This window comes from Cryptomeria japonica, chromosome 11 (assembly GCF_030272615.1).
Source record: "Cryptomeria japonica chromosome 11, Sugi_1.0, whole genome shotgun sequence".
Taxonomy (NCBI): Eukaryota; Viridiplantae; Streptophyta; class Pinopsida; order Cupressales; family Cupressaceae; genus Cryptomeria; species Cryptomeria japonica.
This window is the reverse complement of record NC_081415.1, coordinates 491,122,637-491,138,325: the sequence shown is the minus strand read 5'-3', so window position 1 is coordinate 491,138,325 and position 15,689 is coordinate 491,122,637. Positions and strand designations below refer to the sequence as shown.

Here is a 15,689-nt window from a genome sequence, read left to right as displayed (position 1 = left end):
GAATACCAAATGAGGCCTTGACTGAGGAAAGATCACGTATATAGCTGTAAAGTGGAAAATTTGACCTTAGCAATTTGCAACATAGAAAGGAGAAATTACTAAGTCAGTTTTCACTCAAAACCTTTACATTCAAAAGAGGAGATGAATCCACTAGAACCAATCCTAAATGAGACAAGGAATGAATGCTAAGTGGATTGGATTGAATTGGGTTTTCTCTTTTGTAAATTGAATTCTAAAAGTAGTGTAAAATGTTGAGATTCGAACAAAAATATGCAGAAACAGTGAGCTACAGATTGTGCACCTGGATCTGAGAAGTTTGGGATGATTCAAAGTTGCTCTGTGAAATCTGCCAAAAATAGCAGGGATCGTGTGCAGGGCTCTAAACTTTTCGCGTGTCGAAAAGGGTTTTTTCATCTTAGCAAATACAACTTAATTCTAGAAGTACAGCTGCACACCTACTTCCTACACACAAAAAGAAGAAGAAAGGGGTTGGGAATAGGGGTTTGCCTAATTCAAACCCCTATTTGGAATCAACCTTGAATTAAATACTACAAATAATTGAAATAAATGATGAAAAGGTATACCTTCAAATTTGGAATAGATGATAATGATGCTTTGCTTCTTAGATGTAATCACATATGTTGTATGAAATGGCATGAACATGAAAAAACCCTAATACACACACATGCTTGAAAATGAATGATGTAATGTTGCTCCAATGGATAGACGAAGAATATGTAGCCCTGAGGAATGCTAGATAATGAATGCTTGAATGCTTGATGCTTGATTGTAGTCTCTTTGCCTTCTCCACCTTATCATGCTCACACCTTATGATCATATGTTATCTTTTCTTATGCCAAATTAGATTAGAATACCTTCTTATATACTTTCCCATCATTATTTGTTTAATTTTCTAACATAGGCCAACATAGGGGATTCATTTCCTGCTCACAATTGAAATAGGGCCAAGGGGGAGGGGCCTCAAGATAGGCCCTACCCCAGTTTAGGCAAGGATTTAAGGACTATGCAAGTTGTAAGATGCAAAAATGAGATTTGGCTGCATAAAAAAGGCATAAATAGGTCTCGATCAAGCATGGGGATGAGACCGATAAGGTGAGGGCCCAAAATACGATCAAAATTGAAAAGGGTTCAATTTTAGGATGCTACATTTAGCTCCCACTTTAGCGGGAGTATGAGCTTACGTAAATACTCACAGTAAAGTAGAAGAAAGGGAGATGAAGACAAGGAATGCGAAGGAGTATAAGATATCACTAATTTTGAGGAACCAAGCCCCTAATCTTAGGATCTTAACTCAATCAAAAATATGCAAGGGCACACAAAAAGACACATAACAAAAGCTAAGAACAAGACCTCAAGTCAACTAGCCAAGGAGACCTCAATATCAAAATGTCTCAACAACTAATATCATTCTTGAAAAATTCCATCTCATGAACACAAGTGATTACATAAAAGAGAAAATCAAGTATCATCCATAAACTATCAATAGAAAAACTATGAGTTCATGAGAGGAAGAAGAGAGAGCATGAATACACTCTATATGTGTTTATCCAAGTGATCTATGAGAAGAATGATGAAGGAGACCATGGACTACTTGCCCCTAGATGTTTTTATCTAGGTGATCCATGGTGAGAAAGGTAGGGACAACTCGCCCCTAGATGTTTTTATCTAGGTGATCCATGTAGGGAGGAGGTAAGAACAGTCTAGTTATTTTTAGCTAGTTCCACCCATCCTCTTGCGTGTGTGCAAGTGATGTCTGGTTTCAAGCGTATAGCACCTCATGTAAGAGTCTTTGCTCTATTTTTGAGTGTGCTTCAACCTTCTTAAGACATGAAATGTAAATGAAAATGCCAAGGGGCAATTGTGCGTGTGAAAATGTGTAAATTCCAAGTGGCAAAGATACATGCCTTGTTTCGAGGCCATCCCGTTTAAGACATTGTTATATTTGGTGATGTGTTAACCCCATCTAAGACAACAATATGATACCTTAACCTTCAATGCCAAGGAGATATCCTTTAGACAACAATATCATTAATCCAAGCTAGAGAGGGAATAATCTTCAAGCAACAATAAGATAGTTGAAAAAGAGATATCTTGCAACAACTGTAAAGGGGATTCTTGGAGGAGAGGATATATTTTCACAAAAGACATCTACCTGCAATAGGAGCTATCTTGAACAAACCTAACATCTTCTACCAAAAGGAGGGAAGGGGAACAAGAATTCATACCTTCCTCCTATTGCTAGGTGGAAGGGATTCTTGGTGAAGGATGACACACTTTTGACCCAATGTGAGGGGTAAATTTATGATAGATATACATTGCCAAGTGAAGAAGAGGTTGTAGCCAATGACTTACACCTCTTGTATAAGAGATAATCCTTGAGAAAACAATAACTTCACACATGGAATTACATCAAATCATGAACAAACACCACTCTACAAAGGAAAAGTGGATCCTTAGAGAGGAGAGAGAGAGGAGGAGAAATCAATCATTGCCCCCCAAGTGTAAGGACAATGAGAAGAATTGCAAAATATTCTAAGGAGAGATTAGGCATAAGCAAATGAACAATAAACTCATATGAATTAATATCCAATGCAAGAAAAGACATTAGTTTATGTAAAATGCATCTCAAAAGAAGTGGTAATCTTCAAAGCGAGAAGGAGGGAGAGAAAGAAAGATCATATATTCCCCTGAGGAGAGATTATTCATAAAAGACATACAGTTCCAAACAAAGAATGGGTCCTAACAAGGGACACACATGTACTCGCATGAAGGATAATTCTATGAAAGAAAGGACATCAATTTATTGAGAATGCAATCCATAAAAGAAATGGTGAAACTTTAGAAAGAGGAAGGATAGTATTCTTGCCCCCCAAGCATAGAGACAAGAATAAATAGACTATTATGTTGCTAACTAAGTATGATTGCACTTGAAATTATACCACCATGAATGACAATGATCCCCCAATGGGTAGGCTAACAATCTCACATAGTGAGGAGAAAAATAATATGAACTTGAATGCTATTTGAAATGATTGTGAGAAATATGCCATTCATTGTCAGATGTTGTATTTGTGATGTCTAAATCAATGAAATGTTGTATTTTTGTTTTTAAATCTTGACACTGATTAGTAGAATGGCCATGAATTTGATGATACTTTCAAAAAGAAGAATTTTCAAGATGTTGTCGATGTTTTATCCTTCTTTTAGGCCAAAGAAGAGAGATTAAATTAGCATGGAGAAGATTGGACAAAAAAATTTCTTGTTGTAGCGTCATTTTGGAATGAGAAGATGTGGATTCGCTAAACAATGGAGGAGGGGATGTTGACAAAGGAAGAAGTTGGAAACCTGGATTTTCATTAGAAGAGTATGATTAATCATGATTTTCAAGACTTTGTTGCACACATCCTAGAATTTGTCCATTGCATTTTCTCCTATTAAGACATGGATTAGAAGGAGAAGTAGAAATTGGTTTACAAGTTTGGATAAAAGACACAAAAGGCTTCATGAAGGCTTCAATCTTAGATTGAGGGATCTTATACCCATTGGAGGAGGGTGTAAAGTCTCTTATACACCAATTCATTTTTGTAGAAGCATCATTGGTAGGAGATGGTGTTGTTGAAGGTCATAGTACTAAAGGGGGAAATATATCCCACTTCATCATAAGTGAAATTATAAGGATTAGAATCAGCCTTTATTGTGTGAAGTTCATTTTTATTTATGAATTTGATTGTGCGATGAATGGTAGAAGAGACTTCTTTCATAGCATGAATCCACAGTCTACCTAAAAGAAGCTTATAATTAAGACGGTTGGGAATTACATGAACAGGAGTAGGAAAAGTCATGGGTCCTACATTAATAGGTAATATGACTATACCAAGTGACTCTAAAGGAATATTATCAAAGCCACACACACAAAGATGATTAGGTTGAATAGAAGAATAATTCCAATTTATCTTATCTAATAAGTCAACACAAAAAATGTTAATATTTGACCCATTATCAATTAAAGTACCTCTTATCTTTTGCTCATAAATGCAAGAAGTAATCATAAGGGGATCATCTCTATTCTTAACCTCTATAGAAGGCAATTCATCTTGTGATAATGCAATATCATTTGGTTTAGAAGAAGGATGAGGAACCACCCTTTGTAAGGCTTCTTGGATCAACTTATGATATGAAGGTGAAATTTGAATTAAATCCCAAAGGGAAATCTTTCCTAAGATATTATGAATCTTTTCCAGAAGATTAGGTTCTCTATCAACATGTTTCATATAATGAGGGGGGGAAGGAATAGAGGTAAAAGGAGTATTGAGATCTTTCTTTTTGACGCCAACATTAAATGAGTGATGTAGTTCATAACCATATTTTTTCTCTAGTTCCCTTTCCATATTACTTCTTTCACATATATTTTGCAGCTTGTAGGATATTAGGAGGTTTTTTAGGTCTAGGATTCTCATAACTAGAAGCATGAATGGTATTGACTTGACTAGGTTCTTTTTTCTCTAAGGATAAATCTTGAGAAATAAGAGAATCAAGGAAATTGGTAATAATTTCATCTTCTTGCTCTAAGGCATCATTGTGATTAAGAAAGGGACTATCATATATAATGAATGCTTCATCTCTAGGGGGGAGATCATGAAAAGAAGGTATGGTATCACCAGGATAAGTAGCCATAATATCATCTTTATGAGGGAGTTACCTTTTAGGAGAAGAAGGAACACAATTCTCCAAAGATTCATCTTTAGGAGGGAGATATTTGAAGGAAGTGTCCATATTCCCTTTTTGCACCAATGTGTCCTCAATAATGAGATCAATTTTGGGAGATGATAAATCATAGCTATGAATGAAAGGAAGAATTAAATTATCATGATATGCATGAAAGGGAACATCATGAACATCTCTAATGTAACTTGAAATTGAATTAGCGAAATAAGATAAGAACTCCATATGCACTTATGATCAAACAAGAAAATCATATGTCATTTAACCATAATAATATTCACCCCATACATGCATAGAGAATTGAATAAAGGAGGGAAAAAGGAATTCAAATTGGAAATTTGAAATTTGCAAAATAATTGAATAATGCAAAATTCTAGAAAAAATGATTACTTAATTAAATCAACAAATTGATTTAAAGAATAAAGAGAAATAATGTAACCTCCTAGGAAATTGAAATTTAAAATTAGGAATATGTAAAAATAAGCTCTTAATTTAAAATTAAAATTATCCAAAAGAGATTGAATTTTAAAATTAGGGCCTTGTGAAGATAACCTCTTAATTTTAAAATTTGAAATTTGAAATGTTGAAATTGTGAATTGATTGAAATTTAAATTTAAAAATTAGGGTTTTTTTATTAACCACTTAATTTTAAAATTTAAAATGGAAATTGTAATGATGAAATTTGAGAATTAATTAAAAATTAAAAATTAGGGCTCTCTTAATTAACCACTTAATTTAAAATTGTCCATAAGAAAATTAAATTCAAAATTAGGGTATTGTAGAAAGAACAACTTAATTTTAAAATTTAAATTTGAAAATAGATCTCAGATTTGTAAATTGAAAAATTGGGAAATGAATTTAAATTTAAAAATTAGGATCTTTTTAATTAACCTCTTAATTTTAAAATTTAAATTTGAAGATGAAATTTGGACCAAGATTGTAATTTTGAAATTGAATTGAAATTAACATCTAAATTTGAAGAGGGAAATTCAAAAATTTAAACAACCCACAAGATCAATATATTTTTTTATTTTAAAACTTAGGGTTTTTGGAATTAACCTCTTAATTTTCAAATTTAATTGTACAATTTGACTTGTAGATGAAAATTTGAATTTTGAAATTGAAGAACACTTGGATCTGAAATAATTAACCCAAATTAAGCAATTCACAAGCTCAATTTTCAATTTAAAAAATTAGGGTTTTAATGAAATTAACCTCTAATTTTAAAATTTTTGCAATGAAATCAAACTTGTAAATAAAAATTTGAATTTTAAATTGCAAATACTCAGATCTGAAGACAAAAATCAGAATTAATGGTGTAAGGAGTCAGGTTCACCAAAATGTAAAGTGGAAAATTTGACCTTAGCAATTTGCAACATAGAAAGGAGAAATCACTAAGTCAATTTTCACTCGAAACCTTTACATTCAAAAGAGGAGATTTGAAGGAAAATATTGAGATTCGAAGGAAAATATGCGAAAACAGTGAGCTAAAGATTGTGCACCTGGATCTGATAAGTTTGGCATGATTCAGAGCCGCTCTACAAAATCTGCCAAAAATAGTAGGGACCAGGGCGCCCACCGCCCTGGTCCTCTGAACTTTTTGCACGTCGAAAAGGGTTTTTCCATCTCTGCAAATAAAGCTTAATTCCAAAAGTACAGATGCGAACCTATTTCCTGCACACATAAAGAAGAAGAAAGGGGTTGGGAATAGGAGTTTGCCTAAGTCAAACCCCGATTTGGAATCAACCTTGAATGAAATACTGCAAATGCTTGAAATAAATGATGGAAAGGTATACCTTAAGATGTGCAATAGATGATAATGATGCTTTGCTTCTTAGATGTAATCACATATGTTGTCTAAAATGGCATGAACATGACAAAACCCTAACACACACACATGCTTGCAAATGAATGATGTAATATTTATTCAATGGATAGATGAAGAATATGCAGCCTTGAGGAATGCTAGATGATGAATGCTTGAATGCTTGATTCTTGAATGTAGTCTCCTTTCCTTCTCCACCTTATCATGCTCACACCTTATGATCATATGTTATCTTGTCTTTTGTCAGATTAGATGAGAATACCTCCTTATATACTTGTCTATCGTTAATTGTTTACTTTTCTGACATAGGCTGACATAGGGGATTCATTTCCCACTCAGAATTGAAATAGGGCCAATGGGGAGGGTCCTCAAGATAGGTCCTACCCTAGTTTGGCATAGGATTTAAGGGCTATGCAAGTTGTAAGATGCAAAAATGAGATTTGGTTGCATAAAAGAGGCATAAACAGGTCCCGATCAAGAATGGGGATGAGACCGATAAGGTGAGGGCCCAAAATGCCATCAAAATTACAATGGGTGCAATTTTAGGATGCTACAATAGCCACAACCATTTCCCCTCTTTTTGTGCTTGTGAAGGTATATATTTTAATATTTATTATAGTGCAAAAGATACAAGAAGATGGTATTTATAATGATAGAGGTCATCATCATGAATTCAGAAGAAAAAGCTTCAACCGTGATGCCCAATGCCCTAGTCCTACCTAGTTTGGCTCAATTTTTAGGAGACGGGAGTTCATAGTCTACACATTCTAGATTTAGATAAAAAAAAATTACTCAATGCAACTTTAGGATAAGGGTTCCCACTGAATTAGTTTAAGATTGAAACTCTTTGTTTTAAGCTACAAGTGCACCTTTCTTTCATTGTTCCATTGTCACTAATATTTGTAGTTTCCTACTTATTTGCAGCAATTTTTAATCACTATATTTAGAGATTCAATCTTTTTTTAGGACCTAATTAGATATCATCTCAATCAATCAATCGTCTTTCCAACAAAAGAAATAAACCCAAGTAGTTGGGTTCTCTTGAAGAAGAGTTAGCCAAAATAACTTTGGTCTATTTGTGTTCCAATGTTTTATGGAAGAGAGGTTGGTTCTAGATAAATTACTAGATAGGAAAGCCTATCTCATTTCCATATAAAATAGCTTCACATGAGAAATTCAATCTCCTTGGCTAATTGTTAAATTAATTCCTATAATGTAATGCAATATTATATATTACATTTAGAATGGTTCAAAGACAATAATATATATTTTATTTATGCTTTGGAATTCATATTTGAGTCTACTGTTTGAGATGTACAAAGAGCTAATGGGTTATGAAATTTCAAGTTGTTAAAGTTTAAATGTTATGTTGGAATGCCAAAGCTTGTGATAGAAATAAAGAAGTAAATGTAAGACTTTTTCATAATGATTAAGTAAAAAATATAAGTGAATGACTAGGAACTTGATTAGTTTATTTGATAGAACAAGATTCGAGGGACTTTTAAATTCATTAAATGTTATCATAAATCTAATATGGTGTCAAAGTAAAGTAAAACTATTAATAGAATGCACAAGTATAATGAGTTACTAATTCATTGATTGAAATGGATCAATATGTCAATCAATTATATACCTTCTTATTTTCTTAAAAAAAAATTAATATAATAAAGATGTAGAAAATTCAATAGAAATTCAAATTAGTAAGTTTTCATTATATACTCAAGCTCGATAAAAGTACAATAGTTCTCCTTTGAAACTATTCAAAATAATCATTGAATCACCCTAATGATTTTTTTGTGGCATGAACAAGAAGTTCAATAAGTTGGTAATATAATTATCTTTTCTAAATTCATTACAAAATTGTAACAAAATAGATAATAAATGTGTTACATGTGGGACCCAATTGTCCTATGCATTCATTATAATTTATAGTACAACTAATAGCTGGGGAACATTTTTTTCTTGATAATTACATGGACTTGGGGTCCACTCCCATAAATATAAAAAATCAATAATGATAAAATTTGTATCAACTCTTAAATGGAGGTGCTTCAAAATTACACATTTCTTTAGAACTTTTTTTATTCTTTCTTGGTCTTAATATCATTTGATGTTTTATATTTATTGGAGTTCTTCCTCACTTTTATCTAGTCATTTTTTGTTTAAGGAATGGAATTCAAGTCTTTATTATTACTTCCTTTTGAGCTATATTCATTCCCAACAACCAATAGAAGCACCTATGTCTCTAAAAATATCTCAAAATCAGTGGAATTTGTAATTTTTTTCTCAACCATTATTGACAAGGCTACATAGGTTCTGGTATTTGAACTTGTGAGGTTATGCTTGAAGAAACCACAATCAAAGAGACTAAAAGATAGCACAATAACAAGAGAGAAAAAATATGATAAGAATAAATTGTATTCCTTTCAAGATGCAAAAGAGATCAATTGGATCATTACAAGAGCCTACTTATAAAGGCAAGGCTAAGAGATAAGAGAGCACACAATGATAACATGTGGCTCAATGAGATGAAAGGGTAGGTAGGAGAAACAATAAAATATTCCGCATGAGGTGGACCACCAACCGAAGGTGGAATTATCACTCCACAATAAGTGGATATGATAAAGTAATAACAAGATCACACCATAAAAGGTGGAAATTCTCCTCCATACACACTCCCAATGTATGTGCATCTCCCTAAGTATCTCATATACAAACTAAAATGTTATGCATGTACCTAAGTAAAGTGTAATTATATCCAAGATGAATAAATAATTACACCAACAGAACTAACCACTTGCATGGCCCCAATAGTTGGATCTAGTGAAGGGGATGCACTTGAATTCGTAACATCATCTGGAGAAGTCATTTTATTTCAAGTATGGGGTGACATGACATAGTGATGGGGATCTACCCCAATCCACTAGGTGCGCCTACCACTTGGGGAAAGATTAGCTCACTCTAGAACTTGCAACTTTGTGCATTGAGCAATGATAAAATAATATTGCATCAAATATATATATATATATATATATATATATATATATATATATATATATATATATATATATATATATATATATATATCTTGTCCATATTCAATGATATCTTTATAGGAATACCTTTTAAAAGGTACATTTCAACACATAAACAATCACAGGTGGAGCTTTCAAAATTTATTAGTTCTTTTAAGGTGCAATGACTATGTACTTAAGTCATTACCAATTACTTCCAAACACTCTAAGTCTTGCAATTGCATGGGGAGATAGTGTAACAATACCCAAAAATAAGTTCAAAGTAGGTTTCAATTTACAGAGCGAAAGAAGGGAACCAAGGTTTAATGAATATGAAATCACCAAAAAAAATACAAGGACTATTTTTTATCACCAGCTCATTGTCTTATAGAGAATCAAATTCAATAATACAAAACCCCTAGAATAGGGCGAAATTCTGATTTCTTCCTCCATACATTCTTTCTAGTTTTTAAAGGTCTAGGAATGAAAGTCACAAAACTTCGGCCATGTTTTTGTGAATCTAAAAATGAGGGTATGATTTTGCAAAAAATATTCTCTATCATAGATAAAACAATCCAAAAAAAAATTGGAATTGAAGTCAAGCAATGAGCACATGAAGGGGGTGTCTAGGTTGACAGCTATGCCAAGGATAGGGACTAGAGGGAGAAATTGATGTAATGGAATTGAGTGATATTGACTATTTGTGCCCACTATCAAGATATTGAGTGCCATGGCATAAGTTTAATAGATCATATACTAGCTTTATCTAATAGGCAGAGAATTTAATCCTTGCCTAAGTTACCTATATATTAGGTATATGTACTCAATGTATAGATGAGTAGAATGGTTAAATAAAAGTTCTATACTAATTTTTTAATAGAATCAAAATGTATAGTTACATAATACAACCTAGTCTTATCTTTATGTAAATAAGATCTTTAATTTAAACAAAAAACAAAAAAAAATTATTTTTTTTATTCATTACAAGAAACCACTCTTACAATAACAATTGTTTATTCTCTACTCTTTCTTAACAAAATTAAAGCCCATCTATATGTAAAAAGACTTAAGATACCTTCAAAATGAACATTTTTTAACTTAAGATTATATAGACACCAAATGATCATGTATAAACCACAATAGTGATCAAATATCCACCAGTGAGATGTGAGGGCCTTTACTTGTAGAAGATGCCCAAGACATTTGAATAACGTCATACCCTTGAAAGAGCCCTCTTCATGAGCTAATCCCCTTCTCAAGATGGTTTCCCCCTACCTTCCCTACGATGCGGTGGCTTCTATATTGTAGCCTTATAATATTTTAAGCCTCGGTAACATATATAATATTTTGTTGACTCTCAAGCCATGCGTACCTTCTATGATTCTCTCCTTATAAATCTTCATATATACTTCAATATTCTTAAATAATGTAATATGATGAAGTGCATCCTTTAAAAATTGGCTTCAATAATTATAAAATGTGCAAAGGTTAATCCCTGTCCTGCATGCAGTCAATTCAACGGACACTTTCAACAAAAAATTTCCATGATTAAAAAACCCTAATGATAGGCCCCTTATGTTTCGTTACGCTTGTCTATTTTATTGCCATTGCGTGTGTACAAATATATCTTTCTAAAAACGTTGGCCAAAAACCACACATAAAATACAATTAAGATGGAAATGATGTCCATCAATGGCCATGATGATGAAACTCGTGTAAATTTTTTTTTAAAAAATCACAGAAATGGACATATAAACGGTACAAGACCCTCCTGTTGTTTTTCTGATTTGAAGCTTAAATTATACATTTTTTGACGCGTTACTTTGCAGGCTTCTGAGATACACATTATACACGAGATACCTCATCTTCAAGGCCCATTGTTTAAGCCTTGTTTGACTTACTATTTCAGTAGAGGTTAGCATGAGTTTCATGGGACCAGCACAAGTTATTCTGTCTGATTTGTGGTGGCGTGCAGCTTCTGTGTTAGCGTGATGGGGTCACCTTACCTGCTTCATTTACTTCCGTTTCAAACACCAAATTAGCTTCATGATTGCACTGTTCAATTGCCAGGAAAAAGCTAGGCCACCGCTAGGGACACCCATTATTTATATCTGATAGACACTTCACTTTATTTCACATCATACTGAAAATCAGTCTCCATGGCATTTGTACCCTATATGTTCTGGTTATTGGCGAGGAAGTGCAATAGAAGTAAAAGTACATTTGTCATGAGTCCTATTGATAACAGGCCCTCTCAGAGCAGATCACCAAGGAAATTCTCATGGGGGGAAATAGAGATGGCTACAAAGGATTTTGGAATGGTTGCAGGCGAAGGAGGTTTTAGTACTGTTTACAGAGCTGTTTTGGCGGATCAGACTGTGTGTGCAGTGAAAGTTGTGGGAAGAAACTTTGAGCTCTTACGACGTGCTTACATGCAAGAATTGCATGCATTGTTACGTGCACGTCATGATAATTTGGTTAACCTGGTTGGGTACTGCGATGACAGAGGTAATTAATGGCATCCAAGCTCAATTTTTGAATATCGATTACAAATATTTTGTTCATAGAAGCATCAAGATTAGGTCAATATAAGTTTCTTATGAACAAATACATTAGATATCATCTATGAAAGATAAGGAGTCACTACTTAGAAATCTACTTTTATTTAGAAACCATCTATTATGAAAGATCAAGAATCATAACTTAGAATTCCACGTTAGATGTCCCTCGGAAATTGAACTTGGACCTCTACAATGAAAACCCAACATTTTAATCAATTAAACTCAGCCACCTAACCTCTTGCATTACTCACACCAACATTAGAGAAAGCAGCTGTATTTATATATATGTTTGGCTGAGATTTAATGACCAGCATATTAAGCTTAGAGAATATCATTCAATTCTGAAGGTTTAACATAATTTTTAAGTCTAAAAATCAGAACTTAATTTATGTGATTTGTATGTTTGGCTATGTATTTGCAGAAGCTGGAATACTGGTTCTTGAATACGTAAACAATGGGAACTTGCATGATACTTTGCATGCGAATGACAAATTTCTTGCATGGCCACATCGTGTGGGCATAGCACGTCAAATTGCATCGGCCTTGCAGTATCTTCACGAGGTTTGCGACCCTCCCATCCTACACTGTGACATCAAATCTGCCAACATTCTTCTGGACGAGAATTACAATGCAAAACTCTGCGATTTTGGATTCTCTAGAACGGGAGATAGCAGTTATTTGACTAAGAGTAGTGTATTGGGTTCTCCAGGTTATATCGATCCCCACTGTTTCAAGAGTGGGATTGTTTGTAAGAAGACTGATGTTTATAGTTTTGGTGTGCTGCTTTTGGAGCTTATTACAGGCATGAAGGCCTTTTGTGGTGAGAAGAGAAAGCTTCTGGCTGTGTTTTCGTCTCCATTTCTGGAGAATCCCAGTAGACTAAGTGAAATCATTGATACCAGGCTTAGTGGTTGCTATGACTATAAGGAGGTGAAATCCATGGCGTCCATTGCCTCGTTGTGTATACAGGGAAACCCTGAATTGAGGCCTTCTATGAATGAAGTAGTGAAAATGATGAATGCATAATTCTGCAAACAGAGGGATGCTTATTACAGTTCCCCATCTCATAATCACTGAGATGAAATGATATATAAGTGTAAATTGCAAATACATGGTGAAACAATATTGTTATACTGTTAAGATCTGCTGTTGTCTTTCTCCATTTTTTTAGTTTAAAGATCTGGTATGAAAGTTTTTTCAACACTGTTTTTGTGGTTGGGCTATGTTTTTCAGAGGAGGGCCTGTTCATTTGAGAAAAGACCATTCTAGCAAATATAAACAGTAGGAAAGGAATATCTGGCCTGCTACGCTGTCACATTCACACCTTCCTGATAACAGATGCAATATACCACACGGCACAAGGAAGTTTCAGAAAATGTTTTTAAAAGTATAATATAAAATAAGGTCACCGTGTTTGGTACCAACGTCATCAAAATATAAAGAAAGATAGACCATAGACTGAAATAAGATAAGTAGGAACACTAGAAAGATTAAAATATTGTATTGCGTTAAACTGTCAACAATGAAAGAGGATTTATACTAACAAAAGAATGGGTGTGTCGATGGTAATGTATAAATGAATTTAATTATTGTTCAATGTGAAAGAGATTACAATTTGCACTCAAGTTTATTATATTTTTCTAATGATGTGAAATATTTGACATCATAATTATATAAAAATATTATAACTTCTTTTATTTATATATATATTTTTATATTAAAGAGAGCAAGAGTTCTTAATACTAGTGTCAATGGAATAGTTGGTTATTTTCAATCGAGATTATATGCAAATAATCTTATTTGTGTTTTAGTTGTATCACATATGCACTATCCTTCGTGCATATATATTGTCAGTACATAAAAGTGGTTGTTATGTGAAAATCAACAAAACAATAAACACTTGATATGATATTCAACGTGAGGCATTGATGATACATGTATCTAATGTTGATGGTTATTGTTTCTATCTTGCAGCCTTTTGATCTATGGATTGTTTATGTTCATTCTATTTAAAGGCATAGATAAACATGTTTAAGATATGTTGTTGTCTAATCTATTATAATTTGCAATAATTCATAAAATGCTTCAAAATTAGTAATTGAAGTCATTGTAATCATCACCTTGTAAATACCTATTCCATTTGGTTGTATTTCTCTTTCAATTATTTCACCAAAAAATAGTAAGATGGGAAAAATTTATGTTCCATATATCCCCCTAAAAAAATGGTACAAAGTCTATACCATTTTAAGTTGGTTTTAATTCCACTTTAAGCTATCAATTCAAAAAGAAAGGTGTAAATGCTTTCAAAGGATAAAAATAATTTAGAAACACAAAAACCCATAAATATAATGAGTCATTCTAATTTAATGTGGCAATGATTGAATTAGTACGATAATCTGAGTAACTTAGTAGCTAAAAGAAGAATTTTAAACTAGGCAGTTGCAAGGGTCAAATCCAACATAAATGGTACAAGACTATCACCATATAAGGAAAATGAATTTCCATATACTTTATTTACTATTTTTTACTAATTACACACATATGGACTTGACATGCCCACAAAATCAAGGCCCATAATTTCAAGATTTAATGTGAGATGATCATCTAGACATAGGACTTGAAGAGTGATTCCTAAATCTAAACCATTATTACATAGAGAATAAAATATATGTTCATGTATTTAGATAATACTTCATTATATTGCCATCACTTTATAAAGCCTTGTGTTTTTACTTATAACAAATATATTGGAATAACTTCTCACAACTAACCAACAACTAAAATTATAACTTATTATCTAATCTAAACTATGACATAATATTTTCCAACATTCTTCCCTTATTGCATTGATTTGAACAAGGGCGAAACACTACAAGAGTTGAATTTGACTCTTCTGGAGACTTTTATGAAATGCCCTCACCAATCCTCCTTGATCACCTAGGAAACACTAGACTAGCCTCATTAGTGGATCTCTTGACTACCTGCAAAATTCTACACAACATGACAAAACATAAAGTGTCCCCAAATTCTTTGCATAATGAGATAATGTCTTTCCTCTAAAAGTCCACATCTCCTTTGACAGTGTCAAAATGCCTCCTTTAGTGTTGCATGGGAGAGAACAAGTCTCCTCTGAGAGTCCAAAATTCCTCTAAGTGTGTTAAAACCCTCCTCTATTATACAAAACCTCAAATAAACATGAATACATAAATAATGCACTCACAAGAATCTCAAGATGTCAAGTCCCTTCCTTTCTTCAAGGATATTCACAAGAAATATCAGCATGATAGGTCCCCTCATTTCTTCAAGGACACAAATGATGCCAAGCCCCGTCTTTTCTCTAGAGACACAAATAGCAAGGTGATTCTCATGCAATAAATAACCTCTAAGAAAGAAGATAGGTCAAGAGGATAGCTATCTTATTGCCTCAATTTCCTTCAACGTTTGATCAATATATTATTTTGCACCCTGTCCATTTGATGTTGTATATAGATCTTTAGAGGAACCTCTTAGTTGTAGAAATGATGGTACCAAAATTAAAAGCATAGG

At 33.1% G+C, this 15,689-nt stretch overlaps 1 protein-coding gene across 1 annotated transcript; it reads left to right on the top strand.

Annotated features, from left to right (window-relative positions):
* Window positions 1-11,735: 11,735 nt before the first annotated feature.
* On the top strand, window positions 11,736-13,283 carry LOC131068244 (salt tolerance receptor-like cytoplasmic kinase 1). The gene is made up of 2 exons (XM_058003432.2): window positions 11,736-12,090; window positions 12,565-13,283. The coding sequence occupies exons 1-2, from the start codon at window positions 11,742-11,744 to the stop codon at window positions 13,167-13,169; spliced, it is 954 nt and encodes a 317-aa protein (XP_057859415.2). The 5' UTR covers window positions 11,736-11,741; the 3' UTR covers window positions 13,170-13,283.
* The last annotated feature ends 2,406 nt before the right edge of the window (window positions 13,284-15,689 follow it).